The 15788-nt window shown below is 41.7% G+C and overlaps 2 protein-coding genes across 5 annotated transcripts in view; both read left to right on the top strand.

Annotated features, from left to right (window-relative positions):
- epha8 (eph receptor A8) overlaps positions 1-14555 on the top strand; it is a 152602-nt gene extending 138047 nt beyond the window's left edge. For all 4 annotated transcript variants that reach the window (XM_085158887.1, XM_085158888.1, XM_085158889.1 and 1 more), the window contains exons 17-20: positions 6302-6451; positions 6561-6751; positions 7626-7784; positions 10687-14555. In XM_085158887.1, coding sequence (XP_085015013.1) covers positions 6302-6451; positions 6561-6751; positions 7626-7784; positions 10687-10801 — 615 coding nt within the window. In that variant the 3' untranslated portion in view covers positions 10802-14555. The remainder of the gene's footprint in view (positions 1-6301; positions 6452-6560; positions 6752-7625; positions 7785-10686) is intronic.
- cdk18 (cyclin dependent kinase 18) overlaps positions 1-15788 on the top strand; it is a 637630-nt gene that overhangs the window by 523381 nt on the left and 98461 nt on the right. The window lies entirely within an intron of this gene.

A 15788-nucleotide genomic window follows, 5' to 3' on the forward strand; every position in this document is an offset into this window, starting at 1 on the left:
AGCTGGTATATCTTGATTCCCGCTGATTCCCCTGAGGCCCCAGTTTTGTGTAAGTGCCCAAATAAATTGATGGAGCGCCTTTAATTGTGTTGCTCAAGGCATCAACTTCAGTAAAATATAATCACATTCTGACCTTTAACTATCTAATGATAAATATCTATGCTACACTTTTATGAACACATCGAGCTTCTGAGATTATTATCACAGCATGTCTGTTCTCTCTCCACAACTGTAGAAAATACATTATCCAACACATCTTAAACTATAATTGTTGTTTAAAACCAACACACACACACACACACACACACATATATATATATATATATATATATATATATATATATATATATATATATATATATATATATACAGTATATATTAGGGGTGCAACAATACTCGTATCGATATTGAACCATTCGATACAGTGCTTTCGGTTCGGTACGCATATGTATCGAACAATACCATCCATCCATCCATCCATCTTCATCCGCTTTATCCGGGGCCGGGTCGCGGGGGCAGCAGCCTAAGCAAAGAGGCCCAGACCTCCCTCTCCCCAGCCACCTCCTCCAGCTCATCCGGGGGAACACCAAGGCGTTCCCAGGCCAGCCGAGAGATATAATCTCTCCAGCGTGTCCTGGGTCTGCCCCGGGGCCTCCTCCCGGTGGGACATGCCTGGAACACCTCACCCAGGAGGCGCCCAGGGGGCATCCTTGTCAGATGCCCGAACCACCTCAGCTGGCTCCTTTCGATGTGGAGCAGCAGCGGCTCTACTCTGAGCCCCTCCCGGATGGCCGAACTTCTCACCCTATCTCTAAGGGAGATGCCAGCCACCCTTCGGAGGAAGCTCATTTCCGCCGCTTGTATCCGCGATCTCGTCCTTTCGGTCACTACCCACAGCTCGTGGCCATTGGTGAGGGTAGGGACGTAGATCGACCGGTAAATTGAGAGCTTCGCTTTTACACTCAGCTCCCTCTTCACCACGACGGACCGGTGCAGCGTCTGCATTACTGCAGCTGCAGCCCCAATCCGTCTGTCGATCTCCGGCTCCCTTCTCCCATCACTCGCGAACAAGACCCCGAGATACTTGAACTCCTCCACTTGGGGCAGGACCTCATCCCCGACCCGGAGTGGGCACTCCACCCTTTTCCGGCTGAGAACCATGGCCTCAGATTTGGAGGTGCTGATCCTCATTCCCGCTGCGTCACACTCGGCTGCGAACCGCTCCAGTGCGAGCTGGAGGCCCTCACCCGATGAAGCCAACAGAACCACATCATCCGCAAAGATCAGAGATGAGATCCTGAGGCCACCAAAGCGAAAGCCCTCCGCCACTTGGCTGCACCTAGAAATCCTGTCCATAAAAATTATGAACAGAACCGGTGACAAAGGGCAGCCCTGGCGGAGCCCATCACCCACCGGGAACGAGTCCGACTTATTGCCGGCAATGCGAACCAAGCTCTTGCAACAGTTGTATAGGGATCGAATGGCCCGTAGCAATGGGCCAGACACCCCATACTCCCGCAACACCTCCCACAGGACACCCCGAGGGACACGGTCGAATGCCTTCTCCAAGTCCACAAAACACATGTAGACTGGTTGGGCAAACTCCCATGCACCCTCAAGTATCCTCGAGAGGATGAAGAGCTGGTCCAGTGTTCCGCGACCAGGACGAAAACCGCATTGTTCCTCCTGCATCAGAGGTTCGACTAGCGGACGAACTCTCCTTTCCAGCACCCTGGCATAGACTTTCCCGGGGAGGCTGAGGAGTGTGATCCCCCTGTAGTTGGAACACACCCTCCGGTCCCCCTTCTTAAAGATGGGGACCACCACCCCGGTCTGCCAATCCACGGGTACTGCCCCTGATCTCCACGCAACATTGCAGAGGCGTGTCAACCAGGACAGCCCTACAACGTCCAGAGCCTTCAGGAACTCGGGGCGGACCTCATCAACACCAGGGGCTCTGCCACCAAGGAGTTGTTTAACTGCCTCAGTGACCTCGCCCCCAGAAATTGGCGGGTCATTCCCCTCATCCCCAGACTCTGCTTCCTCCTTGGAAGACGCGTCAGTGGGATTAAGGAGGTCCTCGAAGTATTCCTTCCACCGCCTGACAATTTTCTCAGTCGACGTCAGCAGCGCTCCGCCAGCACTATACACAGTGCAGGTAGAGCACCGCTTTCCCCTCCTGAGACGCCTGACGGTTTGCCAGAACCTCTTCGAGGCAGTCCGAAAGTCTTTTTCCATGGCCTCTCCGAACTCCTCCCACACCCGAGTTTTTGCTTCAGCCACTGCCCGAGCCGCATTCCACTTGGCCTGTCGATACCTGTCGGCTGCCTCCGGAGTCCCACAGGCTAACCAAGCCCGATAGGACTCCTTCTTCAGCCTGGTGGCTCCCTTCACCTCTGGTGTCCACCATTTGGTTCGGGGATTACCACCACGGCAGGCACCAACCACCTTGCGGCCGCAGCTCAATGCAGCAGCTTCGGCAATGGAGGCGCTGAACATGGTCCATTCGGACTCGATGTCCCCCACCTCCCTCGGAATGCTGTTGAAGCTCTGCCGGAGGTGTGCGTTGAAGATCTCGCGGACTGGGGCCTCTGCTAGTCGTTCCCAGCACACCCTCACTACGCGTTTAGGTGCACCAGGTCTGTCCAGCGTCCTCCCCCGCCACCTGATCCAACTCACCACCAGGTGGTGATCAGTTGACAGCTCAGCCCCTCTCTTTACCCGAGTGTCCAGAACATATGGTCGCAGGTCTGGTGATACGATTACAAAATCGATCATCGACCTACGGCCTAGAGCGTCCTGGTGCCACGTGCACTTATGGACACTCTTATGTTCGAACAAGGTGTTCGTTATGGCCAAACTGTGATTAGCACAGAAGTCCAATAACAAAGCACCGCTCGGTGCTTTGTTATTGGACTACAATACAAAATTTTTAATTTATTTTATCAACTTTCCTTCTGACGATGCTGTCTGTGTTCAGCGCTCAGTGGATCTGCGCTCGACAGTGCAGCCTAGGCGGAGTAGTCGAACCAGATCCACTGAGCGCAGGGCAAGCTAGCGAGACAGAAGCTAAGCTCTCCTTGCAACATAGTAAATTGAACCTCCCCCACCCTCATTCAGATCTGGTGTTTGGAACTATTTTGGTTTTCATGTGAGGTATGACCCTGAAGGTAAGCGCGTCATGGACAAAAGTAAAACAGTATATCAGATGTGACACGCAATGCTCAATTACATTGGTGGGAACTAGTGCATTAGCGCAGTTAGCTTGTTAACCTGTTGCTGTCCAGCGATTTGCGGTGTTGTGGCGTTAACGTCATTTTAACGAGCTTAACGCTGACAGCACTAGTGGGAACACAACGAATATGACTGCACATTTACTCTGACATCATCCTCGTGCAAAGACAAGTGGAAGCAGACAAAAACAACAAGCATGCATGCTACAAACTTTAGCAGAGTCATTTAGACAGCCGTTACCACATGATTCTCCTTATGGGGACCTGATATGTTTAATATGCTGCTGAGAATATAGCCCAGAAGAAGCGTATAGTAGAGCTTTTATTTTGGAAAGAGACATTTCTCTGTAATAAACTCTCTTTTCCAAAGATGAGTGATTTCTCCATCAGATAGATTTATTATTTTATCCCTTTGTTGTTTCAGCAACATTAAATTTAAAAACTGTACGTTTGAGTTAAAATATATATTTATATTTTTAATAAATGACAAATTAAAAAGGCATGAACATTTTTTTTGTATCGAAAAAATATCGAACCGTGACACCAAAATATCGAACTGAACCGAACCTTGAATTTTGTGTATCGTTGCACCCCTAATAAATAAATAAATAAATAAATATATATATATATACACACACACAACATTGCTTTGTTCTGAGCAAAAAAATATTTCATTTATGTATGGATCCTCTGATTGCTGTGTGCTTGACAAAGTACTCTTCATAGCGAGCAATTTGAACTTTATTCTTTAACATGATGCTTTAAATTTGTACTCAGTCAGTCAGCACAAACCACTGAATTTTGTTCTTTAAAAACATATCTTGATTATATAAACATATTAGATAATTACAAGAATGAAAGTAGAAGTACAACAAACAAAGGCTGGAAATTAAAACACTTTTATTAGGCGGTACAAATGGATTTTGAGTCACCTGAAAGAGCTACTTTAAAGAAAACTCTCATTTTAAACCAGTTTGAAAGAAATATATTGAGAGTTAACTAAAAAAAAAAAGTAAAAGATTCCAGTGCTTTCAGATCCAAATCTGCTTCAAACCCATTTGTCTATTAGTCTGTAAAAGCACAGCAATCAGATTATAGACACCAAGGTGATTATGTACAGCATCACCCAGTGTGAAGGAGAAACTGATTATGGATCGTGATATACGGACATTATGGCTTCACAATAACACTTGATTGTAGCTGAAGATTAAAACATTACTGCTTGGAAATTGTGGAGGTATAAAGTTCTTCTATGGAGTCAAAGGTGGCAGCAAAGTAACTTTGAAGGAATTGAAAGTACGGAAACTTTGGCCTATTTTAAATGTTTAGCAGAACATCAAGTGTCTGTAATTGGCTATATTTGGTGAGTAACCTTCAGAGGCTTAAAATTACCCACAGGGAGTGATTTGTTTGTTTAGGAAGTGATGTATCCATTTGTCAACTTAATTAAGTGCTAGTTTAATATCAAGTACAATGCAAGTAGTTCACTTGCTAACACTTGCAAGTCTATTCTTGTCCTGAGAACATACACATACACATCGTTGCCCTTTAGTGTGTGCTGTTATTTTCTGCTTTCATTAACATTTGCTGTTAAACAGTGAGCAGGCATGTAGCTCATTTATGAATCTGTTTTACTTTAGTAGTAATTTTATTTAACTAGAGGTTCCTTCCATTGTTAAAATGTTGCTCTTTTTATGTTGCTAAATCTCTTTTATTGATGTCATTACTTTTCACTTTTGATATCTGACTAACATCCTACAATACAGTGTGTGTGTGTGTGTGTGTGTGTGTGTGTGTGTGTGTGTGTGTGTGTGCCTCTATCTGTGTTTTCTTCCTATATTATACTGAAACCCTTAGCAGAATCCCTAATCACATCATCACTACTTTTTCCTTCAAAATGGTCACAAAAGCTGTTACTCATGACATGACGGCTAACTTTCATGTGTGTTTTAATATACATTATTGGTGCTCTAGGGCAGCAGTTCTCAATCCTTTTCTCAGACAAAGCCCCCAAAGCCTTGTCGGATAAAAACCACCAGCTTATATAACCCTATAAGTCTATTTTAACTAGGGATGCACCGATACCGATACTGGTATCGGGGCCGATACTGTAAAATGTGTGTGTATACTCGTAAAAGTTAACCGATACCAACTTATTTCATTAATCAGAGGGTGGCTTGTCATTTCTGTTGTAGTTTTTGAAATTGGCCACTAGGGGGCCAATTATTATTTTATTTATTATTTATTTTATAATTTTTTATATTTTATTATTTATTTAATAATAATTATTTTGTTTGTTTGTTTACAATATGGACACTCTGCAATAATTTAAAAGTTTATTTCATTCTCAAACCTAATTTGTATTTATTTTATTCCGAACAGAAGTGTTTATTTATTATTCTGAAAGCTCAGGACAGTGCCAATAGTTCAGTGATATTTTGTAAAATTACAATGTGCTTATTTTTCACTTGAAATTTTTTTGTGGTCATTTTTATTAAGATTTTATTTTTTATCGGCAGAGAATATAATAAAACCTGTCTTCCAATTAATTGTATTTGTGTGTGTGTGTGTGTGTGGTAGAAGTATCGTTTTTTGTACTCTGTATCGGCAAGTACTCAGATCCAAGTATCGGTATCGTATCGGTTTGAAAAAAATGGTATCGTTGCATCCCTAATTTTAACCACTTCCATTTGTTTCACTTTTTCCTGTAAACTGTTTTCGAATGATCATTGTGTAGGACTGTTAATACTTTACCACACGTTATTTAAATAGATCTGCTAAATAACTATTTTCAAAAATATACCAATTACTACTGCAAGCGATTGAAACTATGCATCTATTGTTTTAGCTAACCATGATACTGATTTATCCTTTAATGACATGTTTACCTACTTATCTATTAAATTGACTATATTTAAACAATTTGGCAATAGCAGGATGTGTTAGGGTTGGGACAGGACACAGGCTCTGTGGACACAATGGCAGTGAAACGTTTAGCTCTGGATGTGGTCTTTCTTGCATTTTTTCTCCTCTGTATCCTTGCTTGAATCTTTTTGTCTTCCTGGCAGGGTGGAAAAATCCCCATCCGGTGGACAGCTCCAGAGGCCATCGCATACAGGAAATTCTCCTCCTCCAGTGATGTGTGGAGCTATGGCGTGGTCATGTGGGAGGTGATGTCCTATGGAGAGCGACCATACTGGAATCTCACTAACAGAGATGTGAGTGGTGTTTGCTGATTTAAATAGCATTTAGCGACCAGAGATAATGTGATGTTTACTTTTATGCTACATATTGTGGCCTTATGCATATTCTGCTGGACATGTACAGGTGATCAAATCTGTTGAGGAGGGCTACAGGCTGCCTGCTCCTATGGGCTGTCCTGCTGCTCTACACACACTCATGCTGGATTGCTGGCAGAAGGATCGCAACGAGAGGCCCCGTTTTTGCCAGATAGTCACCGTTCTTGACAAGCTAATCCGCAACCCAGAGAACCTGAAGTCTATGGACACACTCTGCAGGTAGGTGGGCAACGGAATAAATCCATATTTGCAGCGGCACAACATGAGTGCATTATGTCACATGCCGAGGAGTCTTTTTGATTTAATTTGGCAAGACAGCTCGCCAAAATTTAATCAAATATTGGTTCACGTGATTAGCGGATTAAACTGCAAATCAAAGCAAGACACCACCTGCGAGGGCCTGAGAAGATGATCTCCAGGACAATATATGGTGACTGACTGCTAAGCTACTAAGTAACCATCCTGGTGTGGGAAGCAGAGTAAATCCAATCTCATCCCGCTGCTATCAAGCATGGGCGCGGTGGGATAAAGTTGCATCCTAAAGTTTCCCTCAAAGTTGTCTGGCAGATGAAGCGAGCGGTCATGTTCGTTTTCCAATAAGCTCATCTCTGATAGACGCGCTGTGCATTAAGTAAAAGCCTCGCTGTGATATTGACATTGATCCATAGTGAATCGGGGAGCAGGTTTGAAAGGACACCCAGGCTAAAGCTAGACCTGTGTAAATTGCTCAGTTCAGATCTCAGGTCCTATGGAGTCAATGGTGCATGACACTGTGAGGTGAGAGAAACAGTAGGAATATTAAGAGGAGAGAAGCAGGAGGAGTGTTAAACATTTCTCCCTGTGTTTATCTACCCAAAGCAGCCATCCTGCAACCACGGTCACCACCTCTTCTCAATCATTTTAACTGCTATCGATTTCCCGTCTCACATACTCGTGCATTTCAAAAGCCCCTTTTCCCTCAGGATTCTCCCTCTTGCTCACTTTTTGACTCCTCTCCTTTTCAAGCTGCCTTCAACTAATCTTTTTGTCTTCCGATACATCTTCCTGTCTCTTTCACTTCTGATCCACTGCCATCTGTCTTTATTTGCTGCAGTTTAAACAGTCCTACGCTGATGGAGAGAGCTATCCCTGACTTCAGCAGCTGTAACTCAGTAGACGAGTGGCTGGACACCATAAAGATGAGCCGCTACAAGGAACACTTTGCAGCTGGGGGGTACCACACTCTGGGTCACGTCGTAAGCATGAACCAAGGGTAAGCGCTTCCTGGGGAAGTCTCAGCAGCTCAGAGGCAGCAGTGAGCTGTTAGATGTAGTAAAATCAGCTTTAGTGCTGATTGTCAAGTTCTGCTTTGCAATTTTAACTTACTTTATGTATTTTATGACTATTGCTTCTTTTATTAATGTTGTTCTTTTGTAAGATGACCTTGAGTTTTTGAAAGGCGCCCTCAAATAAAATGTAGTAGTAGTAGTAGTAGTGCAGGTGCTCTACAATCTCTACCAGCTAATGTGAGAGAAAATCACCTCACACAGACCTTAAACTGCTTGACAGGACATAGAATAGCTTGTGCACAGAAAAGAGGTAATATATTATATTATAACTCTTATTGATTATCTCCATTCTTCTGTCCCATGAGCCTCTGAGCTCAGTCGAACACATATTAAAACCTCCCACAATGCTTTTCACATCTGACCCAGGGGTCAGGAACTTATGCCACCCAGCATTCAAGCCTGTCCTTCAGCTAGCATCAAACTACGTTAGCACAGCTTTCCTATAATATGAAACTAAATCACTCAGACTCTCTCACACCAATTTCTTGAGTGTCCATTAGTGTATATCCAAAAAAAGGCCATCTCAAGTATGAGGCGTTATAATATTAGCAGCTGATGGAATTAGTCCCTTATATAGTAACACGAGGGTAATGTCAGGCTCACTGAGCTCTGCCATCCATTACCTGCTCCGAGTGAATTATTTACATTAATACATTAATTTAATACATTGACTTACTGTATGCTTATATCTACACACACACACACACACTGAGGGGATCGAACTACATTGCAGACATAGAGGACAGCTACAAGTATCTGGGAATCCCACAGGCAAATGGGAACCATGAAGAGGCCGCTAGGAAAGCTGCAACCAACGAAGTACCTCCAGAGGATCAGGCAAGTCCTGAGGAGTCAGCTGAACGGTAAGAACAAGATCAACACCTACGCCCTGCCGATGATCAGGTACCCTGCTGGAATAATAACCTGGCCAAAGGAGGAGATAGAAGCCACTGACGTCAGGAAAAGGAAGCTCTTGACCATAGATGGAGGGTTTCTCCCCAAGTCCAGCACCCTGAGGCTGTACGCTAAGCGGAAGGAAGGAGGCCATGAGACAAGCAACATTCATGAGTACATCAGGAAGATGGCCCCAACTGACCGCGTGCTCAGTGAATACCTCGGGCAGCAGAAACTCAAGAATGAGGAGGAAGAGGAGGAACCATCATGGAAGGACAGACCCCTGCACGGTATGTACCACCGGCAGACAGAGGAAGCGGCTGACATCCAGGAATCCTACCAGTGGCTGGACAAAGCTGGACTAAAAGAGCACAGAGGCACTAAACATGGCAGCACAGGAACAAGCACTGTGCACAAGATCCATAGAGGCTGCAGAGGACCCAAGTTTGAAGGATAAAGACTGCCCGCAGGGGCAAGAGGGGATTTTTTTTTTTAGATGGATGGATGGATAAATTATAAACTGTTGTGTAAACAAGAAGAATGTAAAAAACTCTATATAAACTACTTTGTAATGTCACATATTTTTTTATTTAATTTTAATTCCAAATTTTGTTGATTGGGATTCTGTTGAAAGTAAACTGCTGCTATGAATCCATTACCTTGGTCTGTAGGAATAAGAATGTGTGTAGTTTTCAGAAATCATCTAAAGCCTTTGTCCTTTACTGACAGGCACCAATACAATCATTAAAGTCTTGGGAGAAACTTGGTTGTGTTCCTTATACAAGGAAATAAATGCTATTATTTTTTAAAATCCATAACATAGAAATAAATAAAACAGAACACCTGGGCATTGTTCTTTTTGACCATATATAAAATGTACAAGTCAGCCTCCTTACCATTTTAATTACTCTTACACTGTTTCACTTCAGCAGGCAGCAACTGAACAATCAGAGGAAAATCTTTCAAACACTGATACCTGCATTAAAGCAGCCTATTAAATTAATGGAATAATCAGTTACAATTATACTCAGATCTTCCCGTGTCCTAACAGCGGCGCAGTAATGCTAGTGAGATATTTAATGACACACGTGTCTTGCATTTTTTCCTCTTGGTAAATACACTCATTTATACAGTTGCTTTCCAGACTCACAGTCTTGACACTTAACGTGGGCGATCGTGGCTCAAGAGTTGGGAGTTCGCCTTGTAACCGGAAGGTTGCCGGTTCGAGCCCTGGCTTGGAAAGTCTTGGTCGTTGTGTCCTTAGGCAAGACACTTCACCCGTTGCCTACTGGTGGTGGTCAGAGGGCCCGCTGGCGCCAGTGTCCGGCAGCCTCGCCTCTGTCAGTGCGCCCCAGGGTGGCTGTGGCTACAATGTAGCTGCCATCACCAGTGTGTGAATGTGTGTGTGAATGGGTGGATGACTGGATATGTAAAGCGCTTTGGGGTCCTTAGGGACTAGAAAAGCGCTATATAAAAATACAGGCCATTTAACACTCTATGTTACGTGTTACATGTTATTGTACTAAATTCAGTAATCACATTACAGTTATGATGTTTACTTCCATTACAAAGGTTTGTAATTACCTGCAAGATGCCCAGGTCCTGTGAATAATAATCCTCTGCCCTCCATCACAGTATGTGACAGTTGCTATGAGATGTTTGTGATAATATGATTTGTTTTACCAAATATGGCGCTATGTATTATGATTAAACAGGTTGTTGGTGGTTTGTCAGATTTCAAAACCAAGCTGTGCTGCCATGTTCATTTTAGAGAGAAGAGGCTTCGTCTTGGAAAACCGTCTAAACGAGCTGTAGTTGTTCAGTTGTTTTGCTGATCACATGTCATAAACTTTAACACACTAACTGGGGCCTGTAGAGTCCAGCTTTCATAAATCTTCAAATCTGATTTGTTTTTGTGTGTGTGTCATATAGGGATATCCAGAGGCTCGGGGTGACATTAATGGGCCATCAGAAGAAGATCATGACCAGCGTCCAGCTGATGAGGGCGCAAGTCCTCAACAAGAGTGTGCCGTCGGTGCACGTATAATTCCAACGCCGTGGTTTCTCTGCTGAAATCTGGAAACCCAGGCTTCTAAAAGGTCACGAGGGACTCCACTGGAAATAAAAGGATCAGAAAACTGGGAGATGTTGGGAACTTTCCAAGACTTTTCTTCAAGAGATTAAAGAACAAAATGTGAAAGGTTTTACTGACAGAACAAGTAAATAATGACTTCTTTGGGAAAAGTCCAACCTTTTATTTTGTTTTTTTCCCAACCCAATTAAATTTTCTGAGTTTAAATGTCTTGTTTGTAAATGAAAAGACTGCCTTAATTAGCACAAATGATTTTATTGTATTCTACAAAGAGAAAATAATTTATCAATCATGAATTTATCAGAGAAATATGATTTGCGGAACCAGGCAATAGCAAGAGTAGATGGAGTGATGTAGTAAGTGGGGGGTTTAAATGTTTCGATGGCGCTTGAGAAGCTTGAAAAGAATGAGGTCCACAATGAAGCTTGAGCCGGGACAAAAAAAAGTTGAGGAAAGTGAAATAGGGCTCACCCGAGTTGCCAGATCGCCTCCGCAGTGGAGAGGACCTATTTCACCCCGGGCTATTAATACCAACAACAGGCACATTTCTCCACTGCCCAACCTTGATGAATGACCCCAGGAGAGCCCAAGAGCCCTCTGCCCAGTCTGAAGCTGCACGGCGCACAACTATTGTACTCGGAAGATGTGTGTGATTCAGTTACAGTGCACTTTATTCTACAATCTCTCTCTGTTGTAGAGGTCTTGCAGTTGTGTCACAGATCTCTTTGCAGCCACAACTACGACTGCAACTAGATCTCCCTCCAGTCCTTTCAAGAGTTAGCTGTTTTAAAGAATAATAAGGAAATAATGAAGTAAAGCATTAATAAACCCAAGAAGTAGACGAGATATCTAACATTTATTGGGGTTATACAGTAAATACATTGCTTATGAGATTTATTTCAGTCTTTTCTTCACTGCGTCAGAAAGCAGAAAAAGAAATATTATGCACTGTTATTCCGTGTGCATAATATTAAGCAATGCTGGCCATTTTTATGTTGTGGTAAATGCTATAAATCAGATGTATTTTAAGTATATTTGGGAATATTTATTCCAAGTGCACTGTCATTTGAAATTCATTTCAAATCAGGTGTAAATGTGACGCAAGATGAATCCGTTTAGTTTGTAATGACCTCGAGAACAGCAGGTTGATGAATTTATCTTACTAGTTGTGAGATCAAGCTAGTAAGCGTCGAACTGTTGTCATGCCAATGGTTTTAAAGTCTGTTTTCATCTTATTGTACTTTTCCTACAACATATGTTGTAGGATATCAAAGCAAATATTTCCTGAAACAAAACTATGTTTTATTGTTGCTTGAATGGGTCAGTGTGTCAAATTTACTGGAGTCTATAGGCGGAACTGAAATAGAGGTTTTAAACCTAGGATTTCATTAGTGGCCTGTAAGCACATGTTGTATATAAATGATACGTGACACTCATTGGTTTCTGAACATTTTGATGCCTCAAAGTTAGCATTTTGCTGTGTTGCTTTTGGAGCCAGAAATTAGAACATTTACATAAAGGGTCATGTGGTTAAATAGAGGTTAAGGGTATTAGGCTTGGTTAGCGAGTTGCATTCAGAGAGTCTATGCTTGCAATCCACAGTATCTGCTAATCAGTAGCAGACTAATAAAACACTAGAAGTTCCCTCAACAAAACTGGAGTACAAATTTCTTAGGCAGGATGTAAACCACAGCAGGCCATATTATTTACCAAATAAAATAAAATGCTACAAAGGGCATCGACAGCACAAACATGGCCAAGAAGTCCAGTTCAATGAAAAAAATTAGAGGAGGTGAGGATTTACGAGTGTACTGACCGTACAGCTGTAAATCAAAGTGGCTATGCCTCTAACATCAGTATCCAGATTAACACATTATGACAGGAGAAGCCGTCATAAAAGCACCAGGCTGTAAATTTACTTTTAGCTGTCCTAAAGCTGGGAATTCAACGTTCTTCCTGAGATATTAGAGAGATCCAATTTTTTCCCGACTTCACAGTGACTTCAAATTTAATTTCCCAGAGGTTACAACTTTATAATACAGCAGTTATTTAAAAAAAAAAAGTGTCATTTTTAGACCACTTCTTCTTATTTATATAGGTGGAAGGGTTATCTTTCACATGGCCTGCCAAGCTACAAGGCCATGAATGGATAAACCTAACTCTGGCCTTTTGCATTGAAGTGAGGCTTTCACCTGTAGAACAGCAAAGGAGTCAGCTGCAATGTGCTACCTCACCATTACATCTTACACAGTAAAACTATTTTAGGCTGCTTCCTTATTCACGAGTGATTACCATAGCGGAGAATTCCATGTTTGATTTGGCAGAGGTTTTATACCAGATACTTTCTGAAAAACCCCCAAAGAGCATCCTCCTGGGACCAGTGAATTTTTGCTTTTTAGGTAAACATTTAAACCACTACACTATAGAGACATTCTTCCTTTTCGTTTTTAAAAAATAAATTTGTATTTTATTGCCAGTTCAAAGAGCTGTTAAGCTATGTTTAATGAAGGAGAGTGCTACGCAAATATTTATCTGTTAGCAAGAAAAAAATCTACAAAATACAAAACAAGTTACACGCATTTGTGAAATAAATATCAATGTAGCACAAATTTATATATTTGCCGATTTCTGTTTTCACATAAGAGAACACCTGTTTCCTGAATATGGGCGTCAGTGTCCCAATGTTAGCTAAATCTATTCCATGCTGTTACCACCATTACACACAACAAATGTTTGTAGTCCTGATCAGGTCGATCTCAAAGTTCCCCATAAATGACAATGACAATTACTAAGCATACTGTACATTTTTATATTTTGTGCTTAAATAATCCCTTAACTAGTATTCCAGTAATACGTAACTAGAGCTCGCAATTGAAATGAAATATTAGGGTGGAAATTGCAGATTCTGTATCTTCTGAATAATATTTTACTGGGTGTGTTACAACTGGAAGCCCTCATACTATTTTGGCAGTTTATAAACAAAATGCTACAAAGCGTGTTTAGTTCAGTGAAACTTACTCCTGGGATTGACATCAGCACCGACACTATTCAGATAAATCTGTATCCCAGCGTTCTGTCTTTCAATGATGGGATTTAATACACATAAGCTACGCAGACTGTAAAATAAAGTGTTACTTCTGATCAAATGTGATCACACTGTTTACCTCAGTGTTTGAGGGAAAGGTTAAGAAGAACATGTAAGTAGAATGTTTATTTCGAGACACTATGAAAAAGTACATAATCAGTCCTAATTTATACCCCCCTCCCCCCGAGCCATCAGGAGAATGTCTTTTCTTGTGCACCTTGGTAGGTTTTTCCTCTAGATGGTTGATGTCAGTTTTTATTAGAAGAACCTCATGATATTTCATGAATATGTATTATAGTGGCATTTCACTACTGGTTTATTTTTCCTTTAGGATGCTTTTGAAGATACTGGACTGAAAACCCATATTTTATAAAGTTAGGATATGTTTTTGCTAGATGACTTGATTTATAATGTATACAGCAAGTTCAGTCACTGGAAGGAAGAAAAAAAAATGATAACAACCGGATTTATTCACCTTTCATTATTTATTCATGCTCATTTGTTTTCCAAATAATACGAATCAGAGAGGTTTTATTACAGTCGATGAGTCATTCTTGTTGCTAATGATAAATCATTAATGTGCAAACTGTCCATAAATACACAATAAAGGAACGTTTGTCTGTGTGTGACTGCAACAATGATGTTGCGACTGTTTTTAACACAATGGTTTTTACTGTTTTTAATTGCCGCTGCACTAGCTTGAGTCCTGAATGTCTGCGCAACTTAAACTTCATCGGAGCTGTTGGTGTTTTTTCACATTTGTTGTTTTAGTCAAATGAGTCCAGAACATGAAGTGTGATGAGCAGTTATCACTTTCTAGTTATTATATGCTTGACTGCATGAGCTGAGGGACTTCCCTGCTGGCACTGATTATTTTGTTATGCAACTGTGATTGATTACATCACTGTCAGGCAGCTGATCTGGGATCTTTTAGATTAGCAAAGCTGCTAGTTGGATTTCTACCTGCTTTGCTAGTATTAAAGACCTCTGAAAAATTATTTTGTAACTGTTGAAAACATGACTGGTTTTAGTAGATTTCTATTGAGAAATAAAAAATATCCTTAAACTAAAATATCAATGTGACAGCATCCCATCCAACAGATGGCTAAAGAGCAGCCAATTTGCACCATGAAAGGGAAAACAATTACATGCTATTTTTAAATGTGACTAAGTTAAACACAGCATCTCTTGAGCTCTTCATTTTTACATAGGATTTGTGTGAAATATACTAAATGTATGTGAGTGTATATATATTTGAAACATTTTTTATTGCTATAATTCACATTAACAGTCACATCAAGGCACTATATAACTGCAAAAAAAATGCCGTACATTAACAGTGAGAAAACCCAAACAATCAGATGACTGAATGTGAGCAGTGACGGTGGGAAGAAAAAAAAACTCCCTTTTGACAGGAAGAAAACTCTGGCAGAACCAGGCGAAGGGAGAGCCAGTCATCTACTATGAACGCTTAGGGGTAAGCGGAAAGAGAAGAGAGCGGAGGGAGACAGGACCAGAGGGACACTGTGGGTGACAGAGAGCTTGGGTTTAATAATTACCAATGATTAAATGCAATAGTGGTGTATAAATAGAGATATACACAGAAGAAGTGAAGAAGAAATGCTCAGTGTATCATGAGATGGACTGAGCATCAGTAGCCCACAATGACACCAGAAATGCAATATCAGCAAATTCCATGTCAAATCATAACCTCATGGGGTGGTTATAGCTCAGGAGGTAGAGTAGGTCATCTATGAATCAGAAGGTTGGTGTTTCTATCTGTCTACTCCAGTCTGCACGTCAGATATCCTTGGGTAAGATGCTAACCCCAAGCTGCTCTTCGATGCAGCCATCGGA

Source organism: Neolamprologus multifasciatus, chromosome 5 (genome assembly GCF_963576455.1).
Source record: "Neolamprologus multifasciatus chromosome 5, fNeoMul1.2, whole genome shotgun sequence".
NCBI classification, from domain to species: Eukaryota; Metazoa; Chordata; class Actinopteri; order Cichliformes; family Cichlidae; genus Neolamprologus; species Neolamprologus multifasciatus.